General features: G+C 38.0%; 3 protein-coding genes across 15 annotated transcripts in view; 1 reads left to right on the top strand and 2 right to left on the bottom strand.

Annotated features, from left to right (window-relative positions):
- XRN1 (5'-3' exoribonuclease 1) overlaps positions 1 to 4,453 on the bottom strand; it is a 36,696-nt gene extending 32,243 nt beyond the window's left edge. For all 12 annotated transcript variants that reach the window (XR_010346303.1, XR_010346305.1, XR_010346306.1 and 9 more), the window contains exons 1-3: positions 4,295 to 4,453; positions 1,473 to 1,705; positions 163 to 260 (exon numbers count right to left, since the gene is read on the bottom strand). Coding sequence is in view for 8 of the 12 variants with exons in the window: in XM_064385821.1 (XP_064241891.1) it covers positions 163 to 260; positions 1,473 to 1,705; positions 4,295 to 4,369 (406 nt within the window). In the remaining 4 variants the exon portion in view is untranslated. The remainder of the gene's footprint in view (positions 1 to 162; positions 261 to 1,472; positions 1,706 to 4,294) is intronic.
- The window catches only part of PLS1 (plastin 1), a 277,498-nt gene that overhangs the window by 190,168 nt on the left and 60,101 nt on the right, over positions 1 to 27,229 (top strand). The gene's annotated exons all lie outside the window — the stretch shown is intronic.
- Positions 5,632 to 27,229, bottom strand: part of ATR (ATR serine/threonine kinase) — a 39,203-nt gene continuing 17,605 nt past the window's right edge. Inside the window, exons 23-47 of one of the 2 annotated variants that reach the window (XM_064385815.1) lie at positions 26,958 to 27,071; positions 25,913 to 26,028; positions 24,949 to 25,069; positions 23,937 to 24,074; positions 22,567 to 22,774; positions 21,875 to 22,053; positions 20,885 to 21,049; positions 20,443 to 20,534; positions 19,775 to 19,866; positions 19,215 to 19,392; positions 17,861 to 18,037; positions 17,315 to 17,474; positions 16,611 to 16,790; positions 15,190 to 15,332; positions 14,688 to 14,785; positions 13,365 to 13,597; positions 12,531 to 12,665; positions 11,731 to 11,931; positions 11,272 to 11,415; positions 10,420 to 10,570; positions 9,577 to 9,733; positions 9,307 to 9,460; positions 8,239 to 8,390; positions 7,510 to 7,615; positions 5,632 to 6,190 (exon numbers count right to left, since the gene is read on the bottom strand). In XM_064385815.1, the coding sequence (XP_064241885.1) occupies positions 6,017 to 6,190; positions 7,510 to 7,615; positions 8,239 to 8,390; positions 9,307 to 9,460; positions 9,577 to 9,733; positions 10,420 to 10,570; positions 11,272 to 11,415; positions 11,731 to 11,931; positions 12,531 to 12,665; positions 13,365 to 13,597; positions 14,688 to 14,785; positions 15,190 to 15,332; positions 16,611 to 16,790; positions 17,315 to 17,474; positions 17,861 to 18,037; positions 19,215 to 19,392; positions 19,775 to 19,866; positions 20,443 to 20,534; positions 20,885 to 21,049; positions 21,875 to 22,053; positions 22,567 to 22,774; positions 23,937 to 24,074; positions 24,949 to 25,069; positions 25,913 to 26,028; positions 26,958 to 27,071 (3,768 nt within the window). In that variant the 3' untranslated portion in view covers positions 5,632 to 6,016. The remainder of the gene's footprint in view (positions 6,191 to 7,509; positions 7,616 to 8,238; positions 8,391 to 9,306; positions 9,461 to 9,576; positions 9,734 to 10,419; positions 10,571 to 11,271; positions 11,416 to 11,730; positions 11,932 to 12,530; positions 12,666 to 13,364; positions 13,598 to 14,687; positions 14,786 to 15,189; positions 15,333 to 16,610; positions 16,791 to 17,314; positions 17,475 to 17,860; positions 18,038 to 19,214; positions 19,393 to 19,774; positions 19,867 to 20,442; positions 20,535 to 20,884; positions 21,050 to 21,874; positions 22,054 to 22,566; positions 22,775 to 23,936; positions 24,075 to 24,948; positions 25,070 to 25,912; positions 26,029 to 26,957; positions 27,072 to 27,229) is intronic. The other variant, XM_064385816.1, reaches the window with a different exon arrangement.

Raw genomic sequence — 27,229 nt, 5'->3', positions numbered from 1 at the left:
ACCATACTGAATATTACCAAAACTTTTGTACAAACTTACTTAAAAGCCTTTATTGATTCAGTCTGTTTTTTAGAAAACATGCCTAAACATAGGAAAATAGTACCAAAATACAGATGACAAACCATAAACACTTAAATTTAAATAACCAACAAGTTATCTTACCTGGTGTAATACAGTTGGAGTCAAATCTGGCTTCTGTAGGGAGAGTTTCTCCCTTTTCCAATGCCTTTTTTATTTTATCTTCTGCCTCTTTTGCTGATCTAAAACAAAACAGCATTGGAGAGAAAGTAGAGAACGAATCTTCTTATTCAAATGTTAATATCCTAAGTACAGCTTTTTGGCAAAATAAATATAGTTCAATATTTAGAGTGCTTAATAAATAAAAAGGATAGAAACTGAATACCTGAATAGTTTGAAGTTATTTCTGATACAACTAAGGTGGCTTAAAAATAGCACTTTTTTCATAGAGATGTGTCAATCTGTTACTATTCAAATGCAGTTAGTATTTAGATTACCAAGCTGATCATACAATGGTTGATCACAATGAATGGCTATTAATGTTGAAACAACAGGAATATTTGTTATCTAAACATCTGAAAATGCTACCCTAGAACATTAACTGTAACATAGTTAAACAAAGCAGCAGGTGGAATTCCAAGAGAGTCAAGAGAGAACAATTTACCATGCCCAGTAATGGAGAAATTAACAAACATCACGCTAGACTTTCTCGGCTAAGAATTTCCTAAACATTTCTGAACCAGAAATAAAGTAACCACCAAAGTCTTAGGTTTTTGTCTGGCCCTCAATTCTGCTACAATTTTCTATTTAGAAGTCTTAATCTTCGCTTTGTCTCAACCTCCTTTATTCCTTAAAAAAAAATTACTTCAAAAACCAAATCACAAAAAAATTCCACTTGCTTGAAAATGTTTTCTCTTGTTCCTTTCCTGCAGCTTGTTTATGCTGCATTTCATTCACTGTCCCAGTACTGTCTGACCACTGCCTATTTTTCCTTATAGCAATCTTAAAAAAGCTTCCCAAAGCATTACTGCAATTCTTAATCTACTTGCAGCTCTGTATCTGAGCTAGCTTGGTAACTGGTACCAATAGGAGATTAGTTTCACTAGAAACTTCATTTTTAATATGACTTCCACTACAGCTACCAAGTAGGCACTCACAAATGCCAAAGACTCTCACAGGTTATGAAGCATTTGGAAACATCTGAATGAGCTCCATTGCAGAGTTGTTTCACAGAAAATTTCATAAGAAAAAGCAAAAATTTACATAACAAGCAAACTTTCCTTTTGGAATCCTGATTTTAACATTTTACAGGTAGTTACCCTCATTCAATTAAAACTACTGTCAAAGGCACAAGCACTCACCATCTCTTTTACTTTGCATGGCACACATTTCAGTAAGTGGGTTCTTTTAAGTGTTTACTATCCTCAAGACAGAGTGAGAACCAATCTTCTTACCTGAAACGTCTCCCACGCTGCTGATTCATTTTTGCTCTTGGAGCTACTCCATCAACTGCCATGAAGAAAACCTTTCTTGGTTTAATAATGCGAAACAGCACTTCCAAATAGTGAAAAATATTGGCAAAAATCTTATCTTCTGAGATTCTGAAGTGGACATCGTCATCGTTTGGATGTGAACACTGATGTATAATGCCATTCATGTCCAGGTACAAGTTGTCAAATTCTGGAATCTACAAACAGCACAGTTAGTACCCCTTGGGGAATGCAGCCACTGCCAAGGCACACCTGAGAGCCCTCTGGAAATGAGCTGAGGTGGGAAGACCTCTGTGGAACCTCCTGCACCCAACAGGCTGAGTAAGAATCTCTGCACTGGGTATAGGTTTGCCTGCCCACGCAATCTGTTACTATGATTGTTCTCAGTGAGCCAAGTCAGCTGAACAGATTCCTACTTTATCTTGGCTGTTTCTGGAACCTCAGGACTTTTGTCCCTTTGCTCAGACTCTTCTACATTGTAAAATGGAAAAGCAAACCAAAACCACTGTTTTCAGGAAGATTTTTTTTTTTTCATTTTTGTAAGCCTGCACATTTAATCGATTCAACTTTTCACAGCTGCACTACAAACAATAAAAACTACAAAACTGAGTATGCAATTTCCAACAACATTTCCAAGCAAAGCTGGCTTAAGAACCTTTAGAGTTCTCCTCCTGTTCAACAGCTCCTACCCCAACCACTACATGTCTCCTCAGCTATGTAGTATGCTTGTGAGTATCTTTGAGTCTAGAGAGTGGAAATCAGCACCAAAAGCAGAGAGCTGGCAATAATAACATCAATTTCTTACCCAGACTTTCCAAACAGACTTTCTTTTTCGTTCTAGTTCTCTGCTCTTCTAACAGCCTTATCTATAGCAGCCACACATTCTTTTAAAGGAAAAAAAGAAAGACTTCCCAAATGTACACAGGCAACATATAGAGAACAAACACTGGGAAATGTACGACAAAGGGGCCCCTACTACCTCAGTGTTACCAAAATGCACCACAAGAGCAACTGACATGAAACAAACCTATTCCCTAATCCCCCAGTAAGACTGCTCACAAAAATCCCCCCATCATCACATCGAGGAAAAGGCACTGCCAACAAGTCACCTTGTTGGGCTTGCATTTATCCTCCAGATGCAAGAGAAATGGAACTGTCTTAGAAAGAGGAAAAGGTGAGGGTAAGAAATTAGAGGCAGGATCAGGAATGATTCCCACTCAACTGCTGCAACTAGTCTTCTGTTGCACATCATGATCTTTAGTATGGTTAAACTCAGTAACCAAACTGCTCTCAATGCTTTCAGATAAGTGAGCAGGGCAGTGCACAGGCAGCATTTTAAAGAGACAAAAACTTAAGCTTTTACATGGAAGCAACATACATAAAAGGTCCTATGTTTTCTTCAAGAAGCACAGCTATAATACGATTTAACAATAATGTTGTTTTACATGGATAGGCCTTTCAATTTGTTTGTTTGGTTTTGGTTTTTTTGGGGTTTTTTTTGTTTTTTTGTTTTTTTTTTTTTTTACTCTTAGCATATACTCTAGATGCCAGTATGTCAGTCTGTATATTCTAGTGATCTGGAAGGGTTAAGTCATGTTTGCTGTTTATCTTAAGAGCTCTAACTGCCTCTTTCAGAAGGTATCAAGGGTAGCATGCCCTGCTGCCTTTCCCCTGGTTAGAGCAGACACTGCTGCCTCCTCAGCTTGCCACAGTTCTTCAGCACAAGTTTAAAGATGCGTGAGCAGCCCAGACTTCTAAGGAAACAGCAGAAAAGGTAGCACAAACTGCTGCTGCCCTGCAACACAGACAGCTTCAGACACTTCAGAGAAGGCCAACAGATCATAAGCAAGACCCAAGATTTGAAAACTGCTTTAAATCTAGCAGGTAAGGCCAAACATCCAGGCTGGGAATCACTTGAGCTGGGCATCGCAGTCACACTGACACAACAGCTATTTAATCTTTAAAAATCACAGGTGTTTAGGGAAAACGTATTAATATTCAAACATACTCTCAATTATCACCTATCTCTGAAGATTCTTCCTCAATCTATAAAACCACATCTGTGACACCAGCTGAAAATTATAATTAAAAGTGCTTGCATCCCACAGGTACCAAACATGACATCTCTGAAAGATGACGTCTTTGCCCAACTGTTACAAGTATGATTTACAACTTTCGTTTCGCCTCCGACGTAGGCGACAACAAGGAAACGCAGCAGAGCTGTAAAACCTGTCCCTCGTCATCACCGCGCCATTGGCCCTCAGCAGCTGTAACTTTTCTGAGCCCAACAGTGAGTAAACTCCGACCCTGGGCTCCCCGCGGCTGCTGAGGCAGCACGGCGGAGCTGCCGAGGGGACCCAGAGCGAGAGGAGAGCCCGGCGGGGCAGCCGGGCAGGGCACGGGCCGGCCATTCGCCGGGGGAACAGGGCGCTCCGGCTCCGGGACTGCCGAAACCACCGCCGGCCCCAGCCGGCCCCCGCACTGCTGCCCGCCAGCGGCGGGCTCGGCCCGGACAGGCGGGCTGTCAGGGGGCACCGAACGCCTCGCCCGCTCCCCAGCGATCGCCCACCGCCGTCCCACCACTTTCGGCCGCTCCCGCTGAGCCGCAGCCGCCCCCTGCGCCGCCCCGGCTGTGGGCGAGCCGCCCCGGGCTGGGACTCGGTCCCGCAGCGCCGGCCGGGACGAGGCCCGCGCGCTCGTCCCCGTCCCTCATCCCGCCGAGGGGCCGGTCAGGAGCCCCCCAGGGCGGGCCAGTGTCAGGCAGCGCCGCTCCGCCCCCAGCTCACCTGATGCTCCTTCAGCACCTGGCTGAGGCAGGGGTACCGCTCCGAGATCCAGCGGTAGAACTTGGGGACCCCCATGGCCACAGCTCCCCGCCGCCTTCACAGCCCCGCCGGAACCAAACACCGCGGGCCGCGCTCCGCCCTCCTTCCGGCGCGCCGCGCTGACAGCGGCCGAGCGCCCGCACCACCGAGAGCGAGCGGGCACAGAGCGGCGCCGGAGCGGGGCGGGCCCGGCCGGGGCGGGGCTGGAGCCGGGGCGGGAGCGGGGCGGACCCGGGCCAGCTCCCCCCTCGGCCGCCTCACCGCCGCCCCCGGCGCGCGGGCCCTGCGAGCGCAGCGAGCTCGCGGGACCCCGTTGTCCCCTGCCCCGGGCAGCGGCTCCGCTCCCCGCGCGGTGGCAACGCCCGCTGCAACAGCTCCCCGGGCCGCTCTCCGCGCTCCGATAAACTGATAAAGCCTGGGAAAAACAACAGAACGTCAGCACTCAAACACAGCACCGGAAAAGATCTCTGTGTGTTCCAAATATTTTACTAGGAAAACTCGTCGCGTTTATGGGACAGTGACAACACTTCTAGATTATCCACTAGATAGACAGAGAAACTCCCTAGAAGCAGCTGCAGACCTATTATTTTACTTTCCCAGACCTCTGGATTTCAGCTGAACAGAAGAAACACTCGAGTGTCACACCACCGTGTGCGCCTGTGTTCAAAACCTAACAGCGTTCTTTGTCTCTTAGAATAGCAGAAACAAAACCACTGTACAAAAATTCTAATGATAGCCTACTGTAGGTTAAAAGGGTATAATTTTTCCCTACTTCCCCCCACCCCTCATTTCCCTGCAATTTGGATGCCTGGAAAGCAAGCATTTATGTAAGTTAGCATTTGCCTTTCAACCATATTTTAGTCTACTCTTTTCTGTGCTAAAACCTTTTCTGAAATGGAGTCTGAAAAACACTCCCTAGAGCTGTGCTTTTTCCAGGGGAGGAAGAGGGGATCACAAGGCTCTCAGGAGCCTACAGGGATGTTCCAGTCACAGCTGCAACCTCCTGCCTGCTGCCCTGGCCTTACAGCCACACCACCAGGGTCCTCCAGCTCCCAGCTTTGTGCCGTGTCCTTCAGGAGGGCTTTTTAGAGCTGCACTCAAGGGCTAAGGAAACAGGTTCAGAACATGGAACCACTTTACCCGTTTACTCATGTTAAGATTTAAGATTATTCCTAGAGATAGCCAGGCAACATGGAAGACAGTTGTAGAAAAGTCTACTGCTGAAAGAAATACTAGTAATTTTTACAAAGTCCTTCTCAATATCAGTACAAAAGTTGAAATAACCACTTTACTTCGTATCAGTATTAAACTGCTTTATTTTCTAATCTAAGCCAAATGAGAAACATGTTTACAAAAATATACAGTACTTTACAGAGTGCATCTGTCAACATCATGAAAATCTTTCATATAGTCAGAGACTTGCATAGTCTACTTTTTAAGCAGTTCTTATGTACTGCCTTTTATATGTGTACAAAAGGTAAGTCCTAGCACCTTACACATCTGCATTCATAGCATCCTTGCAAGGGCTGTACATTTTACACAGATTTTGGAAGACCATAAGCCTGTTCTTCTGCTTGCAGCCAAAAATCAACAGAAGTAACCAGGTACCACTGAGTGATTTCCTTCCCAACAGAATTATAGCTAGAGCACCTGTGCATGCTATCATTCCAAAGGGAACAAACATCACATATATGGAGCCCAGCCCATGTACATCTGGCAGAGCAGGTTGTCATCGCTTGCTTCTTGAATGAGGTAGTGAACATGTCCTTCAATAGACAGAGGTAATCCTTTGATTCTGTTTCTAGTCTTAATGACACCTTGCAGCCGTTGCTCTATATCAAGGACGTGGGTTTTGGCCTGGAAGGAAGAAAAAAAAATGGTACTATTCATGAACTTCCACTTCTCAAAATAAAACCAGTATTTCTTAGGATGTGTTTGAAATCATATTATAATTTAATATAAAATCCAGATGCCTATACAGGCTACATTGAAAACAAAGGCTACTCACTTTTAAGAGCAATTCTCTAGAATCGATATATTACTGGTCAAGCTATAATTTCTGCCTTACAGTTTTACAGTTAAAAGTTACCAAAGGACACTGAAAGAGCTATGTAAATATATTTGAGAATTGTTAGAAAGCTTTATTGGACACAATTAATTTCAAATAAATGCAACATTTTCCTAGCCATGTTCCTGGAATTCTGGATAAAATTTAAGTCTGGAAAATTTATGTCAAAACTTGAGCATCTCAAAATGAGCTGTTCCAAGGCCCACTGGAGTTGCTAGTTCATACCAATTACACTCACACATCTTCTTTTAAAGCTCAAGCATAATGTTGGCACTCCTCCAGAAAAAGCAGTTAACATATACAATTATGTGGGTGGTCTTGTAAAATAAAATCCTTGTAAAAGAATGTAGACACAGACTGGTTAGTAACTGTTTGAAGACCAGGAGATTTTCTGTGCTGAAACAGACCAGGTAAGTTCTTTGTTATCATACAGTTTCAGTAATGTAGTTTTCCCTTATGTTAGCTGTTGTGTTTGTCAGTGCTCCCTAAGTATTGTCTGCTATTACACATTTATTTTCATTAAATAGTCCTTAAAAAAAACCCAAAAAAACAAACCAAAAATAGAAAGGGACAAATCAGAAATTTTGCACAGAGGGAAGATAACAAAAATTAAGCTATACTTTGGATGAATAATCTTCAGCAGCAGCTAATAAAGAAACAGTATGAAATTTTAATTTTTATTACATAATTATTTATATGTATGAAGGCACGTATTTATTCAGTAATAAACATCCACTCAGAAAAAGCATAAAAATACACATGGAAAGGACTCCTGATGTTACCATCACTGTAAATCTGGAGGACTCTGCAAGTGAGGGGTAACAAGATCCATTGCTTCTGCTGATATTGTCCTTGATTTGGTAACACCAACATGAGAATTACAGGCTTTTTTGTTTGGTACTTTAGTAGATAAACTACATTTTTTACCAGTTAAAAAAATCTCTTTGTAGGTAAAAAATATGAACAGAGAGACACCCAAGAACAACCAGGTAAATTTTTAAATGGAAGAAAAAAAAAAGATGAAGTTTCAATTACGAAATATGTAATTTGTAACAATAATGGACATTTGACTTTTGAATACTTTAGGTTGTGTTTGTTTTAAACTCACCTTTTCATTGACAACTTCTCCAGTTTCATTCACCTGGGCCTTTGTATTCCCTTTAACAGGTTTACTCCATTCAACAAGGGGATCATGGAGAAAAGTCTTTAAGACACTAAATAAATTAAAAATTTAGAGAAGGATATTATATATACAATTAATTTAATTTTCAAAACACAAACAGTGGCAGGAGCCTGTAGTTAGTGCTGAATATTTATACTGCTTTTATTTAGCTCCATGCCATGATTAGAGTGTGTCCACGTGTTCGTGGGTCCCAGGACAAGAGAAGAATCTGACTCCATATTTCTTAGAAGGCTGATTTATTATATTATGATATCATACTATATTAAAAAGTGCTATACTAAAGCTATACTAAACTACAGAGAGAAAATAATACATCAGAAGGCTAGGAAAGGAATAAATAATAAAAACTCGTGACTGCTCGGAGCCTTGACACAGCTGCACCATGATTTGTCAGCAAGTAAAAACAATTCACATGAGACCAATCAGAGATGCACCTGTTGGGAAACCAGCTCCAGACCACATTCCACAGCCATCAGATAGTTATTGTTTACATTTCTTTTCTGAGGCTTCTCAGAAGAAAATCCTAGCAAAAGGAATTTCATAAAATAGCACAGTGACAAGAGTGAGCTGCAGGACAGGCACATGCAGTCAGTGTTTCACACATTTAGACTACAGACAGCTTGGAGGAGTCTGTAGCAAAAGCAGAGGCCATACCTCATCAGAGGCTCCCTCTGGTCTCGCATCAGCCTCAGGGTGACTTCACAGGCTCTTCGGAAGAGCCCCTCAGTTCCCATGGGACCCATCCCATTAACCATGTTGTGAGTGAGGCGGAAGGGAACGATTTCCGGAACTTCAAAAGTTTCTCCCTTTACATTGTGAAAAAAGGTATGCCCTAAGTGTTTTAAGCATTATTAAAGACTAACATTTACATTGGCTTTCAGTTTTTTCCTCCACCTTTGTCAGTGGCAGTTTCCAACCTGGCAAGAGATGTTTGCTCAGCTCACAGTCCTACTCAGATAAGGGAAAATTACAGTGAGTAAAAGATAACATTGTCCAAATACCCTCTTTTGCCCTGTTTTAACACACTAATACAGGGTATAAAATTTTGTTCTTAAATATTATGTTCTGTAGTCCCATTGCTAACTTTTCTTTTATAATATGCAAGTCAGCTTAAAAACATTTTAAAAAATTGTTATATAGGACAATGTTATGTTAATTTAGACTTACAAAAAAGAAACCAGAAGAAATAATAATATTTCTACCTCACTTATCAGAGTTAAAAAGGCCACGTGTCCCACGCCAAAAACATCTTTCAACTGGAACACCAAAACTCCAAATCCCAATCTGGCCACAATCTCTGGTGTTTATTTTACAGAACTGTTGGAATTTTTATGCTGAATTTGTGTGAGAGAGAACAAGAAATTCTCCACAGCAGCAGAATTCTGAATGTAGCAATTACAGTTTTGTTTGGAGGTGATAGTGGATTCAGGAGTCACAAAATATAAACAGTCTAAAATTTGGGCTGTTTCAGTGTATCCGCATCAGGTCATCTGATACTGGCTAAATCAAAAGATGGTTTTCATTGAATGCAGCACACAGAACGATCACATCCTCTTTATGTATCCCAGGCTTTTTTGGGATATAAATACAAGATAAAGTGAGACAAAGAACACAATGGATATATTAAAGTAAAAACTTGGGAAAAAAACCCCAAGACAGCAGAAATTTATAACTTATATGCATACAATATACAGAGCTCATTCAGGAAGTGGCATTTCTCACCTTATTGAAAAGGCAGTTGAAATCCACGTGCACACACTCCCCGGTGAAAGAATCAAAGAGGATGTTCTCCCCGTGGCGGTCTCCCAGGCCCAGGATGTAGCCCACCATGGACATGACGGCAACGGAGCGGCAGTAGGCTGACCTGCTGTTGTACCTGAGACAGAGCAGGCAGCCCTGAGGCACTGCTGCCTCAGCTGGCCTCATCCTGTTCATTCTTAGGGAAATACACAAAGTCGATGTTCTTGAGCTCACCCAAGCCCAGTCACTCACCATGAAGTAGGGTCAGGAAATGTTCTAAGAAACCATTCATGAAAGAGAGGAGGGTGACGAGGCAGAAGGACTTCTTTGAACATTTTCAGCTTTTCGGGCAAAGGTGCTGACTTTGGAAGCATGTGCTGCCGCAGCTCTTTCCCAGTCATGTAGATACCTGCAACAGACTTCCTCAGTCAGGAAGGAGAAATCCCCAAATACAGAGCCTTATATGTACTATTACAATATGGTAATTTAAAGAAAATAAATGTCTCCATAAAGTGGAAATCAATGATCAAATGAAAAATAATCTATAAACCATGTTGGTTGTGCAGTACAGAAAAGTTTTTTTCCCAAACTATTATTGCACTGATCAGAAAGCTGCTTTGTTAACAAGAAATTCAAAAGAAATTTGATATTTTCTCTGTAAAGCTGCTGTATTCCTAACCTTGATTCAACTGTATATTATCTTAATTAATTATCTCACATAAATGTTACAGAAATTAAAATTAACAAATCAAATACAGAGAAGAAGTTCACAGTGTTTTTTATTATTCAGTGCTGCACATACATCCCCATGCTGCTGAAACAATTTACAACACTGTATGTAAGAAAATATTAAGATGCCTGTGGATCAGTTCTTATAAGGAACTTGTTCATTGCAAGCACCAAGTCTCTTCCATTTAAGAGCAAAAGTCTACCACACATATGAATAATAATATATTGCTGATAGATAAAAATACATGTGACTACATCTTCCTAGAATTTAGCCTGACTCTTGCCATTTATTTCACTTACTTAATAAGACACAAGCCCTTTAAAAATATCTCAAAACTTTTACTATATTCTAATATATTTCTTTACCTTTCTCCTTATAAAGTTTAATCAGGATATTTCTTAGACCAGCAGTGTTATTCACCCACTCAATTATGCCACATTCATCATTTAATGGAATCACTGCGTAGGTGCGGATATGGAGCTCTCGCCTACGGGACTCTGCATCTTTTCTTAAGCACTATTCACAAAAGGAAAATGAGATTAACACAGAACACAGATAGGATCAAAATGGATCTATAGCATTTACATTCCATCTATAACTACTTTCTAATCACACAATCTAGAATTTACAAATCCAAGCTTCACAGTCTGGAATAGGTCAAATGAAATCAAAATGTGCATCCGTTCTCCAAAGTAAATTTAAAAAAAGTGGATTTTGCAATAAAATAGTCAAACTGTGTAACTTGTACATGGCTTAAATCCCTTAAAAGCAGTATTTGAAATGGATCTTTTATTATTTCAGAGATGCTGTCATTTGCCTTAACCTCACAGAAGACATGGTACCTTAACCTCAAGCATATTCTTGAAAAGCAAAATAGAACTAAAATAAGATATATGGCAACACGCAGTAAGAAAAAATTAATTAACCTGTTTTTTATAAAATATATTAGAAATTACTTAATAAGAACTATTAAGCTTGACAGCAGAAAGTCTGCAGATATTTATTCATTGTAAATAACCTGTTCTGTCTATTTTTGCTGGAATAAGCAATTGTTTTGGCAGAATATTGTAATTTGTTACTGTTTTCACAAGCCTGTAACAAGTCATACATTATCAATTGCTACTGTTGTTTTGCTAAAGTTAAATTGGCTTTTTTGTTAGATAGCTCAGTGTTCTGTCCTGGTCAGAAAGTATAATTGATTGTCTCATTCATCAAACCTTATTAATAAGGGAGTTGAATTCCATGAGCCGACAGTCTTTTCTCAGATCATCTTTTGGCTTGCACATCATAATGTAAGATTTCCCATCTGAACCTTTCAAGGTGATCTTTTTTGGCTTTTGAAGTGAGGCAAGAATTTCCACCTGAAGAAAAATTAACTTCTTTAGTAACATCTGTATCAGATTATCCAAAATAAAGTGTGTAATTGTAATAAGCCACTGCAACCAATTGTGTTAGCACTTCCACGGTGCTGCAGCACATTGACCTCAGACCAAATCTTTATCTGATTCCAAGGGGCCACACCTGCCTCAGGCTGCTGTGACAGAAGCCATTCAGCTTCCACAGAAATAATTATGGAATTTCCTACTTCCTCCTCCCATTTCTAGAGAACAGAGATGTATTTGCAGCTATGTTTATTTAACATGAAGTGAAAAAGCAAGTGACAGCGAGAGCCTTACCGCATCATCAAAGCCTGCAATGTAGGCCCAGCAGCCAGGAAAAGGGTCATGGTTAGCATGGGTACCAGGAATTGAAGGAAGAGTTGGTATCATTACAGATTGTAAGGGAATGAGAATTTCACTGAATGTAGGCTCTTCTACTAATCTTTTCAGTGTTTTGAAATGAATACTCATGCTTAATGTTGAGTTGTTTCCATCAACCTTGAAAAAAAAAAGATGACCAAAGTTAGAAATAACTTTTGAAGTTAACAAACACTTAATACTTTTTCATATTAACTAATACATAGACTAGAATAATAAATGCTGATTGTAGGTGAACAGCAAGCTACATTTCAAATTAAATAATCAAGAAGTAAATCTATCTGGCTGATATGACAGATTTATTTTTCACTTTGAATATAAATACAGAATAGTGGAAGAATTAATTTAGTTCTACCTTTATTAACAAGTCGATTTGTTCATAAAAGCACAACTACCCTATTCTTACAGTAAAACTCTGAAAATCAATGGGCATGAGTGATATGTGAAAGTACAAAACAATGTAAAGTCCATGCACTGTTAAACAAGCTATTATGTACTGAAAGATTTTGCTGTGTGCTTGATTTAGAGCTATTTGAAATCTTTTACAACTACAGTAATATGATTAATTAATAATGATTGTTATTGATATATAAGTATTAATGTAAGTATTAATAAGAAAATTAATATTATGAATTGGATAATGAAAGCAATCAGAAGCAGCTTTTGCATGACATTCTTGAATAATCCTACAACATTCACATGTTTATTTTTGTAGGTACCGGTTTGTTGCAGAGTTCCAGCAGCTTGTCTGTAAGGCGTGTGGCATCTCCAATAAATTTTGCTAAAGATTCCTTCATGTGAATAGCTTTGTTTAGAATTTCCTTACATCTGTTGACTCGCATAGGGTAAGAGGACTGAAAGAAAGGGAAAGTTAAATTTTATTAAACTAAGAGTTGAAGAATCCCCCCAGTAATTAATATTCTTTCCTTACTGCTTATCATATTTAATATCTAGAGAAGGAGGTACTTCAATGGAAAAGCTGAAGTGGTACTATTGGTGGGTGTGTGGGGGTTACTTCTGAAACCATTCTTGGGAGTCCCACAACATAAAGGCCAATATTCAAGAGTATCTCAGTGTATCCTGAATGTTATTTCACCACCCTCAAGAACCAGTATGCAGCACGCTTCCCAGTCTGCTTTGGAATGACCTTACTGCTAAGTAATTACTTGTACATCTATCTGCTAAGTTGATTCTTTGATTATAGGACTGAAAGTACTATAACACAATTTGTAAATGCAACAAAATCTGTTGTCCATAACTACACAATTCATCAGCTATTTGTTATTCAAATTTCCTTTCCTAATACACCATACAAGTTTGGATGCATATTAGCATTCCAATTTGGAACATTTAAACTGTAATATCTGAATTAAGACTGCAATAAAATAATTTGCAGTGATGGCACTGATAATCCTCTTCTACAACACTGTATCACAACAAATGAGACTCTCAAATCCTTCTTATCAGCTTAGAGTAAAATGGGTTATATATACATTTCTGAGAAAAACAGTTTTGTAAACTTAATAAAGGTGTAGCTATACATATAAAGGTACCTTGGACACAGCAGTCATCATCCACATTGCTTGCTGTGGATAGGCTAAAAACACCTTAGCAACAATCACCATCAGAACTGCAAAGACTTCATCATGAGAATGGCAGATTCGGGAGATGAGCTGAGAAAAGGCTGTCAGGAACTGGTAAGGTGCCAGGTGATTTGTGTGCTCTGTAATCACCTTGTTGATTTTAGCCAGATCATTTTTCATTTGAACACGTTCTGAACGACCTGCTGAAAAATGTAAAGACCATATTCCTGGTTCTCCCCACTGGAAATGGAAAGTCATTTAAATCAAGGTTACAGAATAATATTTTGTTGGCAATTTCATAAGCCAAAAAAATTGAAGGCAACTAAAAAGCTCCAACTGTAAAATTCTTTTTAACACAGCATACAGTGACTGAATACATATCCTATTTAACTAAGCAGAATACCAGGAAATTAAATCTCCTTACACTCCTAAAATGACTTCTCTAAAATGATACAGTGGCATAGAACAGACTAAAAACACTCCATGTATTTGCCTGATAAAAGGATTCCAATGTTCTTTAGTGGAGAGGAAATGAAGAAAGTCTTTCCATGGGATGAAATTAGCACATCTGCTGCTCCTATCTCCACCTCTGCCACTGAGGATCCAGCTTGAGTTTCACATCAGCACCTGGGAGTGCAGGATCTGATGTGCCTGCTGCCAAGCAGTTGACCTGAGTGTGTAAAATGAGGACAAGATCAAGGAGCACAACTGTCTGCTTCACTCCAGACCTGCAAGCAATACTTGCAATTTTCGTTTGTACCAGAATCTCCCACCTGAAGTGAATCTGTGGTTTTAGTTTCTCGTGCCTTCATGCTGCTGCCTACAAGAGTTTTTTCCCCTTTGTTTCAGTAAAATGAGGTGGAAAGTTTCAGTAAAATTCTTTCAAAGACTGGAAACAAAACAAATTGGAAAAAAAAAACAAAACCAAACCCAAGGCCTAACACTTTACAATAGCAAATGCATACAAAACTATTACTCATCACTCATGAGGCACCTTAAAAGTGGTGACGAGGGACATGCAAGGACTTTCCCTGTATCTAATGCCTTCAGTTACCAAGGAACAATGTAGTCTCACTATATACTTGAGAAAGATTCTAGAAGATTTAATTAAAATAATTAATACTCTCCTGCATATTAACATCCTGTATTTTACAAGAATAGTAGTACTTTCTTCTTTCCATATAACCTCAGGCAATAACTAAACGAAGAACTGTAAATATACTTCACTGTTCTTTCAATCATTTATTCAAAAGAGTGGCATGGGAACTATGTACTGGGAAAAAAATATTCTACCTTTATCACATTCATATGCTTTTGCTCCAAAGTCCAGCCATAAAGACAGCATTCTTGGCATTGACTGATAAATGAATTGGTTTCCATACTGTAGAGACCTGTGATTACATGTTAAATCAAAGTATGTTAATGATATATATTAGAAGTAATACAAATTTTCCATTCTCATTTGTTTAATATTCCATTCTAACTTTAGAAATTTATGTCAGCATTTTAATGCATCTGCAACAACCAAAAAATATACAAAGGGTTTGTTTTTATTACTCAAAACCACAGATTAAATAATTAACGGTCTGACAAAAGACACAAATGGTTTGTCAGAAGTAAAATTAATTATGTATGAAAACAAAAAGGAAGCATGTAGTACTTTAGTTTTACAATAGTGCATAAAAATTGGAGTCAGTCTGAATTGCTGAAAGACAATATATTCCTACAGGGATGTTTATTTTTCCCCGTATAATTGTCATCCTTTTACAGAAAATAAGCAAAGTTGCCCTCTAACCTCCCAAAGTGATGAACTATGTATCTAATCAGATCTCCTTGTTTTTCCATCTTGTTGTCAGTCACCATCGGCATTAATTTATCATAGTATTTTGCAAGATAAAAATGTCCATCTTCCCATTCTGGTAAGAAAACTGTAACATCCTGCAACATCAAAATGACACAATTACTTCTGAGAGGATGCTAACTTAAGAATATAAAAAATAAAAATAAATCTTCTCAAGAAACAATCTCATATTAGTTATGTTGTGCAGAGTACGTGCAAAAAAATTATTAGTTGTTAACCCGGTAACTCAAAAATTCTGATTTTGCCTGAAGATACTCTACAAACCAGAAGTCCATTTTCAAAATACATTTTAGTTTTGGAGACAGACAATTCAAGATAAGGGATTCCTGAACTAGGAAAGATCATATTTTCATTAAAATCAGGTTCCTGGTCCTAACTCAGTACTGGGTTTCTCAGAGCTTTTTGAAATGTGAAACAGTATCAGTGGACTCTATCATCTTCCTGACCTTAATGAATCTATGATTCCATATTTTTCACACTTTTCCTTCTAAATCATGATGTTTAAAAGAAAAACAAAAAATTGTGTGACATGTGTTAGAAAAGAAATAATTGGTGAGAGGGACATCCCTTATCTAATAACACTGGCTTCTTTCCTGTGCCAATACTTAGAGAGAGTACTGAGTGTTAGTGTTTTCATGGAATCCAGTGAAATTTCATTTGTTTACATTATTGCAACCCTCATTTGATTTGATACATTTACATTTTTCTCCAAATGACTTTTACAGAAGTATGTTATCTAGTAAGACAGCAGTAACTGTTAGCAGTATCAAATGCCAAAACTTGGACAGGAGACATGCTGCTTTTAAGGAAGCATAAAATCTGCATCTCCTACTGTTTTAGAAGGCAATATTAATCAGCACCAAAAAGTATTTCACAGGCATCGCAAGATGGAGCATGCAGTGCTGTACTGTTTAAGAAGATCATACCAGTTGTCCCTTTTCCTAGTTCTTCAGAAACTGGAAGCACATTTAAATCACACTTACAAGTCACTACCAGAGAGAGAAATAACACTGAAGAATAGTGCAATGGATCACCAAGTCAACTCTCAGTATTTGGAGTAGTCCACATTTTAGAGAGGAATTCTATCTGTGCAAGCGTGAGAAAAAAGCCATACTTCTGTAACTTGTTTATTTAAAAAGAATTATATGAACTGCAGTCTTCTCTGTACTGATGTGTTACATTAAACCTGGTTAAACAGGTAAATCTTTACAAGAACTGCTTCCCTTCTACAATGGATGCACTGTTTAATCCCATTTGTACTTGACTGACACCATCAGGAGCAGAACAACAGCTTACTTAAGGAATACATTATTATTCAAAGCTCCTGCCTTGTTAACAGTAGTATTCCAGATTACCTTATACTTTTTCATGACTGCATTGCTTTCAAAGTTAGCAGTTTCCTCCATAAATCTGCCCACTAGCAGCATTGCCCGACCATGGATGAGCTGATTTTTGCTATTGCAGGGTGCTTTATTTTCAGGGAAGCATAACTCAACCCCCTTCTGGAGAACAATTAGTGCTTCATGAACTTCACCCTAAGGGAAAGACAGAAAACATTTTATATACTTTAAATAAGAGAGATGCAAAACCTCCCTCTTAGAGTTGTTATTAAGGCAAAGCCTATGTCCCCAAATGTGTTCTAGGCTGTTCTGGGTGAGGTAACTGAATATTACTAACTTCAAATGCTTCTTGTATTCCTTGTTATCTCGGCATTGTTGTGCCTTTAGGTGTACCACAGTAATTTCTCTCATGTTTGCTGCCTACTGCTGTTAGTTAAAAGAAAACAAATTAAGAAGAGGTTTACTATTAAGACAATGTAAACTTGCCTGGGCTGCATTGGCAGAGACAGGTAATCCACCAGTTTTATACAAGGGTGCCAGGAAGGTCAATGGATACAGAACAGGGCTGACCAGCACCTGGAGGATCAGCTGTAATGTGTTGACAGCTGACATACTTATTTTACATATGCTGACTGTGTGCCCTTTTTTTTTCTTCAAGAAAATTAAAAATATTATTTTCTTGCACGTAGGAAATTAAATTCCATTTTTGTTTTCCTTACCTTGGACCACAGCCACTTGGCTCTTTCTACATAAAGTTCTGAGAGCGTTGATTCCCCAGCATTCAGCAGAGCATTATAGGCAGTCTGGTGATGCCCAGCTTTCCTTGCAACTCTGGCACTCTGCAGCCAACACTGGCCAACAAGCTCACTGTAATCCTGGCTGCAGGGACACGTTTGCAGAAAATGAAACATTTCTATTTTGAACGCTACTTTAAAATCTGAAGTAAAAATCACAACATGTTGAACCATAAGGTGAATTTTTCAAGAAGTTATATACTACATAACGATAATTTAAAACTATTTTAATATATTTGTTTCACCTTTTTTCCATTTAGGACTAGAAACAAATATACTTTCTCCCTGTTCCTTGCTTCTTTTTCCTTTAGACACTTCTTCTGCTCCTTATTTTGAAGGTACATAATACTGGAGGACTGCTTTTGTCTACAACAAATTCCCAGAGTTTTATCTTCTCTCTTCTAACATATATATGGAAACCCAGAGTATCACTGAGAATACAACACAGACAAGAAACAGTCATGTCCTCACCTTTTACTGAGACTAAGCAAAGCCCTCCTCAGTGCTAAAATGGGTTCTTTTGCCCTGTAAGAGTTTTGGGTCATTTCAATACGAGCACACCAGTTCAGGGAATCTCTACTGTGGTCACCATCTGGTTGCTGAAACATTGGTCCAATGCTGTGTTCCAACTCACACAGCATATGCAACCTGTGTTAGCAAAATAAAGGCAAAAAACTGGTGAGAATTGATGGCTGTTTGAGATGCATGTAAATATTACAAAGTTTTTGCAATTTGCTTTCTAAAATTTGGCCCTGTAAATAATGTCACCCAGTAGAATTTATTCTAAAAAGCAAAAATGCAGCAAAAGCAAGCACACAAAACCCAATATTCATAAACTGATTTGTTTTTTCCTCAATATTTCTGTGTCAAGCTGCTGAAGGGAGAGACAATGTAGATCACCCAGAGAGGAAGTCAATCTTTAGAAAGATTATTTCTATCACTTTTGGCAACAATTCTTCAGAAAGTCTGACATTTTCAACAAATCCCATTTTAAAAGCAATATACTTTTACTTAAAGTGAAGTTATTCCATTTATTTTAATACTGTTACTGTTAATATCTGTCACTGTAAAGATGGAAAGATGACTGGCTGTAAATGCCTCAGTTCTCAGTGGCAGGGAGAAGTGGGTACAAATGTAGTGGGTACATCTGACAGAGAAAAAGTGATCCTTGAAAGGCTTCCAAGTAGCCTGGATCAGTGGCTAAAGGAAACTACTTGGAAACACTTCTTTCTCAATCCCCAAACAACACTGCAGAAATTACCAGCAGAAAATAGAACTAAGAAGTAACTAAAACATGCACTTCAACTGGCTTCACTCAATATCTTGCCATAAGGATGCATTTACAGTGCAGAGGAAGTATTTATTCTTCTTATTCAAAAAGGCTACTCACTTTTTAGTCTACTGCAGCCAAATTAAAGGTTTATTAATAAAGAAAAGGGATGGGGTATAATTCTAACTCCTCTTTCTTGATAAAAAAGGGAGTGCTTTTCAGCCTCCATACAGATCAAAAGCAATGCACTTGAGTTAATGGAGTTACTGGCCGATTTGTACTACTTCAAGCATGGAATTAAATTGCTGGTTTTATTACCTGGTGTTTACATTTGCTTGCTAGCTGATTTGGAAAGACCACACCACATAGTTTTATTGTGAATATTTTCCATGGAGGATAAATATTAATTCCTAATTAAAGGTTTTTATTTGGATGAATATTAAAAAAAAAGTGACAAAAAATGTACTATTTACTGTAAAAATGCAAAATTCTTGCTGCTGCATACTTGATTACGTGATTTCTGAATTTAAAAACAGTGCCATGAAAATGAGAAACCTGATAATGTGTTCATATCCTCGCTGATAGGATCCTCTTTCAAAGCTTGCTGCTGAAAGGGGCACAATCTGCTCTGCTCGAACAACCTTGAGTGTCTCGTAAAAAGCTGCTTCATTTTTCTTCTTGGCTGATAATAATAAATGTCCCAGTCTGACACTCCAAGTAGTGGACTTCACATCTTTGGGGAGAAAAAGAAGACACTGCTTCTTTAAGCAGCTTAACCTGAACATGCTAATTTGTCTTAACATACTACTGCAAAATTAACTTTTTCTCAGAAGTAAGTAATTGCATGCTATTAACAGTGTATAATTCAACTCCACAATGCACCCAGCCACACAGACTCAAAAGATACATACACTCAAAACTTCTGCTCAAAGACTATACAGGTTACAATCAAATGCAGTTACAAAATCCAGAACACAGTCAGAACCAACCTTCCTACCAGTGAAATGCAAAACAAATGACAATAGCTGCCCCTTGCTTCTAGATGGTTAAACTAAAACATACAATGGTTCAGAAATGCAATGAAGTATTAATACTTTTATGTAATGGTAACTTACCTGAAGCCAAATAATTTTCCAGTAAGTCCCATTGTGAGAGTTTCCAGGCTGCTTCCACTCTGTAAGTGTTCAACTCAGAAATCCATTCAGACCTATTGACAGAAAACAAAGGCAATACAATTTTGTGCTGTCTCCTCTCAGTATGTTAATCCTACATGACATTAGCAAGTGTTCTTTACATAAAACTTCACTTACTTGAAAAGAGGCAAGATAAGCTTGCTTCTAAAGAAAGTCAGTAAAATCAAAGGACATGCACTGATAACAAATAAGATCTGTACAACATGATCCCACAAATGCAACCTCCAAAGAGTGTATTTAACTTCTGTGGTACATCAAAAACTACCAGCTTTTAACCTATCTACCTATTAGACTACAGAATACCAATGGAATCAGTGATGTGGGAAACAATGCAAAAATCCTATCTAAGAAATTAAAGCACATTCCAACAGTGCCCACAGTACAGACAAGAACTATGAAAATTTCTGGGCTTTCTGAAATAAACAATTTACAGATAAAGCACTCAAAGTTTTCTAGCTTCACACTGCTAATTCAATTATGTTTAATAAGCCTCAAATGTTTGATAATGAGCAGAAATGGCTACTGAGGCAGAGATTTATACCAGAGCTTCATATTATGCAAATGAACTGTGTATTAGTTGCTTACAGTACCTGTTTGCAAGCACTCCATTGACCTGAGTTATTACAGCAGATAACTGACCAAGGCCTAACATGGACTTCACTGCACCATGATAGTGAATGATCTAGAAAGAGGAAAAAAAACCAAAACAACAAATGAAAACCCTACATACACATTAATTAAACTCATAGCAATCTGAAGGAAGAAATATGCTCATTTGGGCACTTAACTAATTGGCATAACTAATTGCACAATAAGATAAATGAATATTCAAAAAATCCAGTAAGAGATTTGTTTCAGTTCATAAACCACTTCAAACAGCAATAATTATTTAGCAACTGGCACAATAAACACTTAGATTCCTATTTTACTTAAATATTCTGAAGACCTTTTTTTGCCTCAGTCATCTGTAAGCCAATAAGATTAAAAATAATCATTATATTTATTAAAAAAGAAAGAAAGGTTTTTATTTACCTGATCAGGTTCCAGTTGGATAGCCCTATCATAGCAGGCTGTTGCATCCCTCAACAAGCCAATACTCTCATGTTCAAGGATTTGCTCTTTGAGAGATGGCTCTGCCTTCCGAATGGCGCTCACCCCGGCCACTCCATCTGGCTCGTGCATAGCAGCATACAATTTCTGAATTCAAACACAATTGGATGTGGCCATTAAAAACAGCAAGTTATTTGATAGATAACCTGCAGAACCACAGAACTTCTTGAACATGGATCACACACTACTCTGTAGGACTCATTGGCAATAAATCTTCATTAAAGATGTCAGTTTTGCCAGGCTCCTTCCAAAGTTGAGCCCTACTTCTCCTTAGCATACAGTAACATTTATGATCTCATACTATTGACAAAGTACCACATGAAATATCCTATCATTACATGGCAGCATAAAGATGATTCTTTTGGTGAAAAAGCAACATACTAAGTTTTTTCAAATTTCAAGTGTCACTGAAGAATATAAACCATAGGGAACCACAAACAGCATCATGCCACAGGTTAAAATATTTTTTGAAAACAATTTCTATAATTTGCAACACCTTTAGCATTGCCTCTTTTTCTATTTTAGAATAAGCCACTTGGAATTTCTTTAAACGTACTTGGCTTTTTTTTTTTAATTTTTATTATAGCTGGCTGTATTTTCTGGCAAAAGGCACAGAGCCAACTTCAAAGCAATAAATGTTATCCTCTCAACAAACCCACATTTAATTATTTTTGTGAATTTACAATCTTTTATTATACAATAGAAAGCTATTAATTCCTTTTCATATAAGAAGCATGCCAAGCAAGAGAATGTACTAAATATTGCTGAAAGAAAGATGACTAAACATTTGTATTTAACAAGTGCCCAAATAAATATTTTCTTTTTCCCATCACAAAGAAGAATTTGACCAAGCTTTGTCATACACATTTTCATCTTAAAATAAAAAACAAAACCCAAAAAGAATTTCAGAACCTGAAGAAATCCAAGATGTTCCTGAATATTTTGTTTCTTCTCTGTTATAAATGATTCAAAGTGCATCACAGCCCTGGTGTAAGCCTTGGAACGAAAGGAGGCTACAGCCAGTGTATCCTGGGGAATGAGGTCTAGAAAACGTGTCACATTTTGATATTCTCCATAGTCCTCACTTGATGCTGTTGAAAAAAAGACATATTAAAGAGTTTCTCAACTGAGGTTTCATTTATAAGAATTATCTTATGCACATCAAAATCCAATTAACTCATTTAACAATTTAGTGAGATAACTGTGCTAATTGAATAACATGGTTTTCTCTTCTGTCAGAAACAAATAATTTAAAACAATTCTGGTGAACTTTCTGTATCTCGCAAGACAGCATAGAATATTATATATGTAATATTATATACATAATATGATACATTCAGTTAAACAGAATGTTTAGAAAACTATAAAAACTTTACATTTCATTGTTCAAGTTTTAAATCTATTTATTGCAACAGGCATTCAGAACAATCCATTTGGGGTAGAAGGGGTGGAAATCATAACATAACATTAAGAAATCATAAAAGAGATTACATTTAATACTAATACAGCATTTGTAAATGGTCACAGTGTGAACCTGCAAACATAAATAAGATACTTCTTTGAATAATGTTAATGCTATTTTAAATAAAATAAGCATCCCTCACTTTTTAGATCACTTCTGTCTTTGCTAGACTTGCCAGCATTTTTCTCAGCAATGAGTGTTTGAAACTTGTGTCTCGCCCACTGAGTGAGGTGATCGAGCATGGAGAACACTGTCTGTGTGCTCAGCTGGCTCAGATCAGACGCGCTGTCCTCAAGCCTCCTGCTGCTCTGGTCATCGTGCTTCAGGACAGCCATGATCTCCATGTACACCTGCACAAAGGGAAAAGGCACAGGTGACACACCTGCAGCAAAATAGCAAGAAACAGCAGTTAACAGAAAACTTGATCTAAACTACTAGATATTTTAAGTGTCTATTTTAATCATTTGGAGATTATTTTCATGATCTTGTCTCACAATCTCAAAAGGAAGGACTGGCAAACCAAGCAGCAGCTGTTGTCAAGGGATTCCATACAGGGAGAAAGTCTTGAGGTTTCAAGACACAACAAATGCTACTGCATCTCTTCAACAAATACAATACTTCAAGATTTGGTAAGAATAAAGTTATCTACTGGTTACAAGATTACAGATCTACCTTTTTGCTTCTGTTTACATAAATGCCCTTACAAAATATCTGTTTCTGTTTGTTTTAGTCCATAAAATATGAGTTAACATAAATAACAGATGCTTATTGTGGATGTACTAGCTCACAGAGGAAAAATCATCGCCTCTGCACGCCCACAATATTTAAACACAAATATTTTAGCTGTGAAATTTCAAATTCATGGAATGTAAGTTATACTTTTCAGTATCTTCTGATTCCTTCATTTAATCCCAGGACATGTTTACAAGGAGTCCTTGCAAACTGGCATCTCTCTGTACATTCATGTACTGCTCCCAGTAAAAAAGGCAGCACTTGGGCACATGCACTGACAGCTCAAGCAAACAAGGAAAGCAGGGTGACTTCTCCCCTACCCCTGCTTTGCTACAACACATCTATGAATCCTGCACCCCATGAATGTGGCAGCTGAGTAGTTTATCCACTGAAACTATAATTGTATGCAAAGGAGAGGAAAAAATTGTAAGTCTGAATTCTTGGAATTATACAAGTTCAATTTACTGGCTGTTTTTGCTGCACACTTCCTCTTTGTACCACTCCAGCTGTTGATGTTACTGCAGTCATGATTAACTATATAATATCTCATCCCAGGCCCAACTGATGGAAATCCACAGAAAAGCAGTTCCAACACAAACCTGTATGAGTATATTCAAAACACTGTTAGAAAATGTATATTATTATTTCTATTATTAATACACAAAAAGTAGTTTAGCACCTGAACGATTTATTCATGTAGGCCTACAGAGCTGAGCAGCTCTCATAAAGAACAGCTCCTGACCACTTCTGTGAAAAACACTACCATCTTACACATCTCACCTCTTGCTGATCCTCTTGACTGCATCCCAACAAAACATAGACAAGGATGTGTGGAAGCAGATAAATTGTCACTTTATAGTCATTTTTCATCATAATACTGCAACAATCAAAAACTTTTCTGGCAAGTTCATGTCGCACCTATAGAAAAATATTATTTCCAGAAAAAGCATCATTACAAAAGTGCAAATACAAGAACAATCAATAGATTTCCTTTTGTCGATGAACACAAATTCTAGTCCATCAAATAATTTTAAGATACCTGTCTCCAAAAGAAGGTTCATCAGACTTAAATCTGCAACAAGAATACCAGAAATGGCAGCTGCTATTACATGTAGCAACTGCTGACAGCACAAAGATGGGAAAGCACTGCTGACATTTCCACTTCTCCATGTGATTCACACCATTGTGAACTTGCACTGGCCATAGAAAAAACCTTTAAGCTGAGAGTCTGCCACTACACTCAGCCTCTCTTCTGCCCTTAAAAGCCTGCAGAAAGTGGGATATTGTGAAGACATTCAATTCTACCCTGTCTGAAAGAGGACAGTGTAATTACTGAGCTGTTGTAATTCAATTCACTCCTTACAGTGGCTGATTTGGAAGTGACATTTTCAGTGGGTCACTTAGATATTGGAAAGGGAAAAGAAATAGAAGATACATGTAATTTTTATGTGCTGGGACTGTGGAGCTGTAGGGAAATCTTTCCAAAACTGAGAAGGCAAATCCAGAAGCATTTCAGACACTTTTCACAAGCATTTTTCAGTGCCCCAGTTTCACATGAGTGTCAGGACAAAGACAAGTTTCCTTGATTTTTAGCTTTGACACTGCCTGTGAAGCCTCACCAGGAACCAGTGCTGGGGAAGGGGGGGTACAGCACCAGCTGTAGAAGCAGCAAAGTCCTTTAAGAGGCCTTTAGCCAGCAGACATTCTCCTATCCACCCCTGACCTGCAGAAACTGAAATGAGGTTCAAGAACTGTCTTGCAAAGAGCCTAACAGAAAGATTTATTTTCTTACCTTTGTTATAAGATAACCTGCCCAAGTTGCTGACCATTCTGCAAAATTATCACCTAATTTGCTTAAGTAAATTGGCTTCTTCACCTTAGACCAGTTTACAGCCTTCTGATAACTCTTGTACCTGTAATTTTGAAATATCCATTTAATAAAACTAACTTTCCATTTAATACAGGAAACAATAGCACATATGTTAGTTATGAAATTCCCTCACTGCAACAATATTCAGTTCTGTCTTCTGAATCTTTGAAAGTAGAATTAAACCCCCCACTTTCGGTAGTCAACATCTTTTATTCTAGAGCTTCCTAAAATTAAATATGAAATAAAAATTCTCATAAATTGTTAGGTTTTTTGTAAGTATCTTTTAAAGTGCTATTCATAATCAGTTTTAAGAAATGGTGTTTGATAAATATTTAAATACTGTGTTCTTGACAGGAAAAACCCAGAGCATACATGAAAGCTGAGAAAGGCCAAAAAGTCTGTTTTCTAAAAAGGTAAAGCTTACCACAGGTGAGCATGACTGTCTTCATGAGAAAACAGAAGGGAAACATTGATTATTTCAAGTTGAGACACCAACATAATTTGAAGTTTCATTTTATTGAAGTAATGATAAAAATAATGTGAAGAAAAAGTCAAATTAAAACTCAGTGAGCTCCTCCTACTTCTATAGAAGGTAGGAGTAATAGGATGCTAGTAGATTTGAGTAGAGGGGAAAGAAAATCTTCAAAACATCATCTCAGTCAATGCCCTAAGAACAAATGGGCAGACATGGGCAAAGTATGAGCTCCGAGTTTTGCTTGTTTGATTTAGAGAGAATTATATTCAAGAAAGCAACAATTCAGATTTTAGTAGAAAGACCTTATTTCAATTTTGTATATATACATATCACTCTTCCTAGAAGAGTGAGTCACAAAACCATATATGGTTAATACTAGCCTGGAGGAAAAACCAAACAGATGTCATATACCGTGTGTTTAAGTGAGGTTCCAAGATCTCCTGCACATGCTCAGGAAACCTCCTCCAAAGCCTGGAGCCAGGGCAGTCAGTGTTTGTCTCTCTACAGTCATAGATGGACAATAACTCCTGAAAAATCATGATTGCATCACCAAGTTAGCACTGAGAATTTTCATTACCACAGTACAAAACCCTGTGCATACGACCAAAACCCCATGTATACAATATGATCTTTCCAACCTGAATGAGCCTATGATAAGTAACGAGAGAGAAGTTATGGAATGCCTAAATCAGAAATCATAACTGCAAAACTGTTATCCAACACTGTTAATCCCCTCTTACTGGGCAAGTTTTGATTTCAGCTACTGATTCCCCAGATTCTCCAGTTGGTGTTTGGACCAAATTATCTTGTATTTTTCACATCTGCCAATAAACAGGACTAGAATTTAGTCTGATTCCTCCTTGTGCAGGAAGTAGACAATCTTGTGCATATACTAAAAAAATTCTTATCCTGCTTACTACAAAGGGCCATCTATTTTCTCCTGGACTAAAGAACTATCCTGAAGTTTTCACAAAGATATTAAACATCAAAACCAGCAAGAACAAAAAAGCAACAAAAAACCCCATCTGCTAAATAAAACCAGCACAAGAGACTAGATCCTGAAAATCAGAGTAGGCTCCCTTTCAGTTGTTTCCTAAAAGGGTAAGCAGAAACCATCTTAGGAATACTGCTTTTCATTTCTGCCTGTGCAACATGAACTAATTCTAAGCCACTCTCAGGATTATTCCCTAATCCCTATGGAGTATGTATGAAGCAGAGTATGGACTGCTAGTTACCTCTAAAACATCAGATGTCTCCTAAAATATTGTGATAAAAAAGCAAACAGATCTATCTTATTTGAGAAGTACCCAGAATACTAAGTGTACTTTCTAATTTAAACCTGTTACAGGATGAAGTTTCAAATACTTAAAAATGAAAAATTGTATTGCATAGTTCTAAGTTCAGTGTTACAGAAAATAATCTGTGAAATAAAAGTAGGATCTAATAACATATTTACCTGAATTGCATATGCTGCAGAATCCTGAGCACGAACATTGTCAGCATAAGCAAGGAAAGCTCTGGTCAGTTCCATTAACAATCCATAGGCAAAATTTGGATCTTCCACTCCAGCCTTAATCGCAAACAGAATGTCAGTTTTACTAAAACAGAGTAATAGCTGCATCTGTAAATAACCACTTGGAAGCATAACTCTAAACTGTTTTAGGTGAGACAGCAAGTCCAGATTTTCAAAGGGTCTAGAGATAAGAGGTTCCCTCCTCCCAAGGACTT

Source organism: Passer domesticus, chromosome 11 (genome assembly GCF_036417665.1).
Source record: "Passer domesticus isolate bPasDom1 chromosome 11, bPasDom1.hap1, whole genome shotgun sequence".
NCBI lineage: Eukaryota > Metazoa > Chordata > Aves > Passeriformes > Passeridae > Passer > Passer domesticus.
The sequence above is the reverse complement of the archived record's forward strand: the minus strand, read 5'-3'. Positions and strand labels throughout refer to the sequence as shown.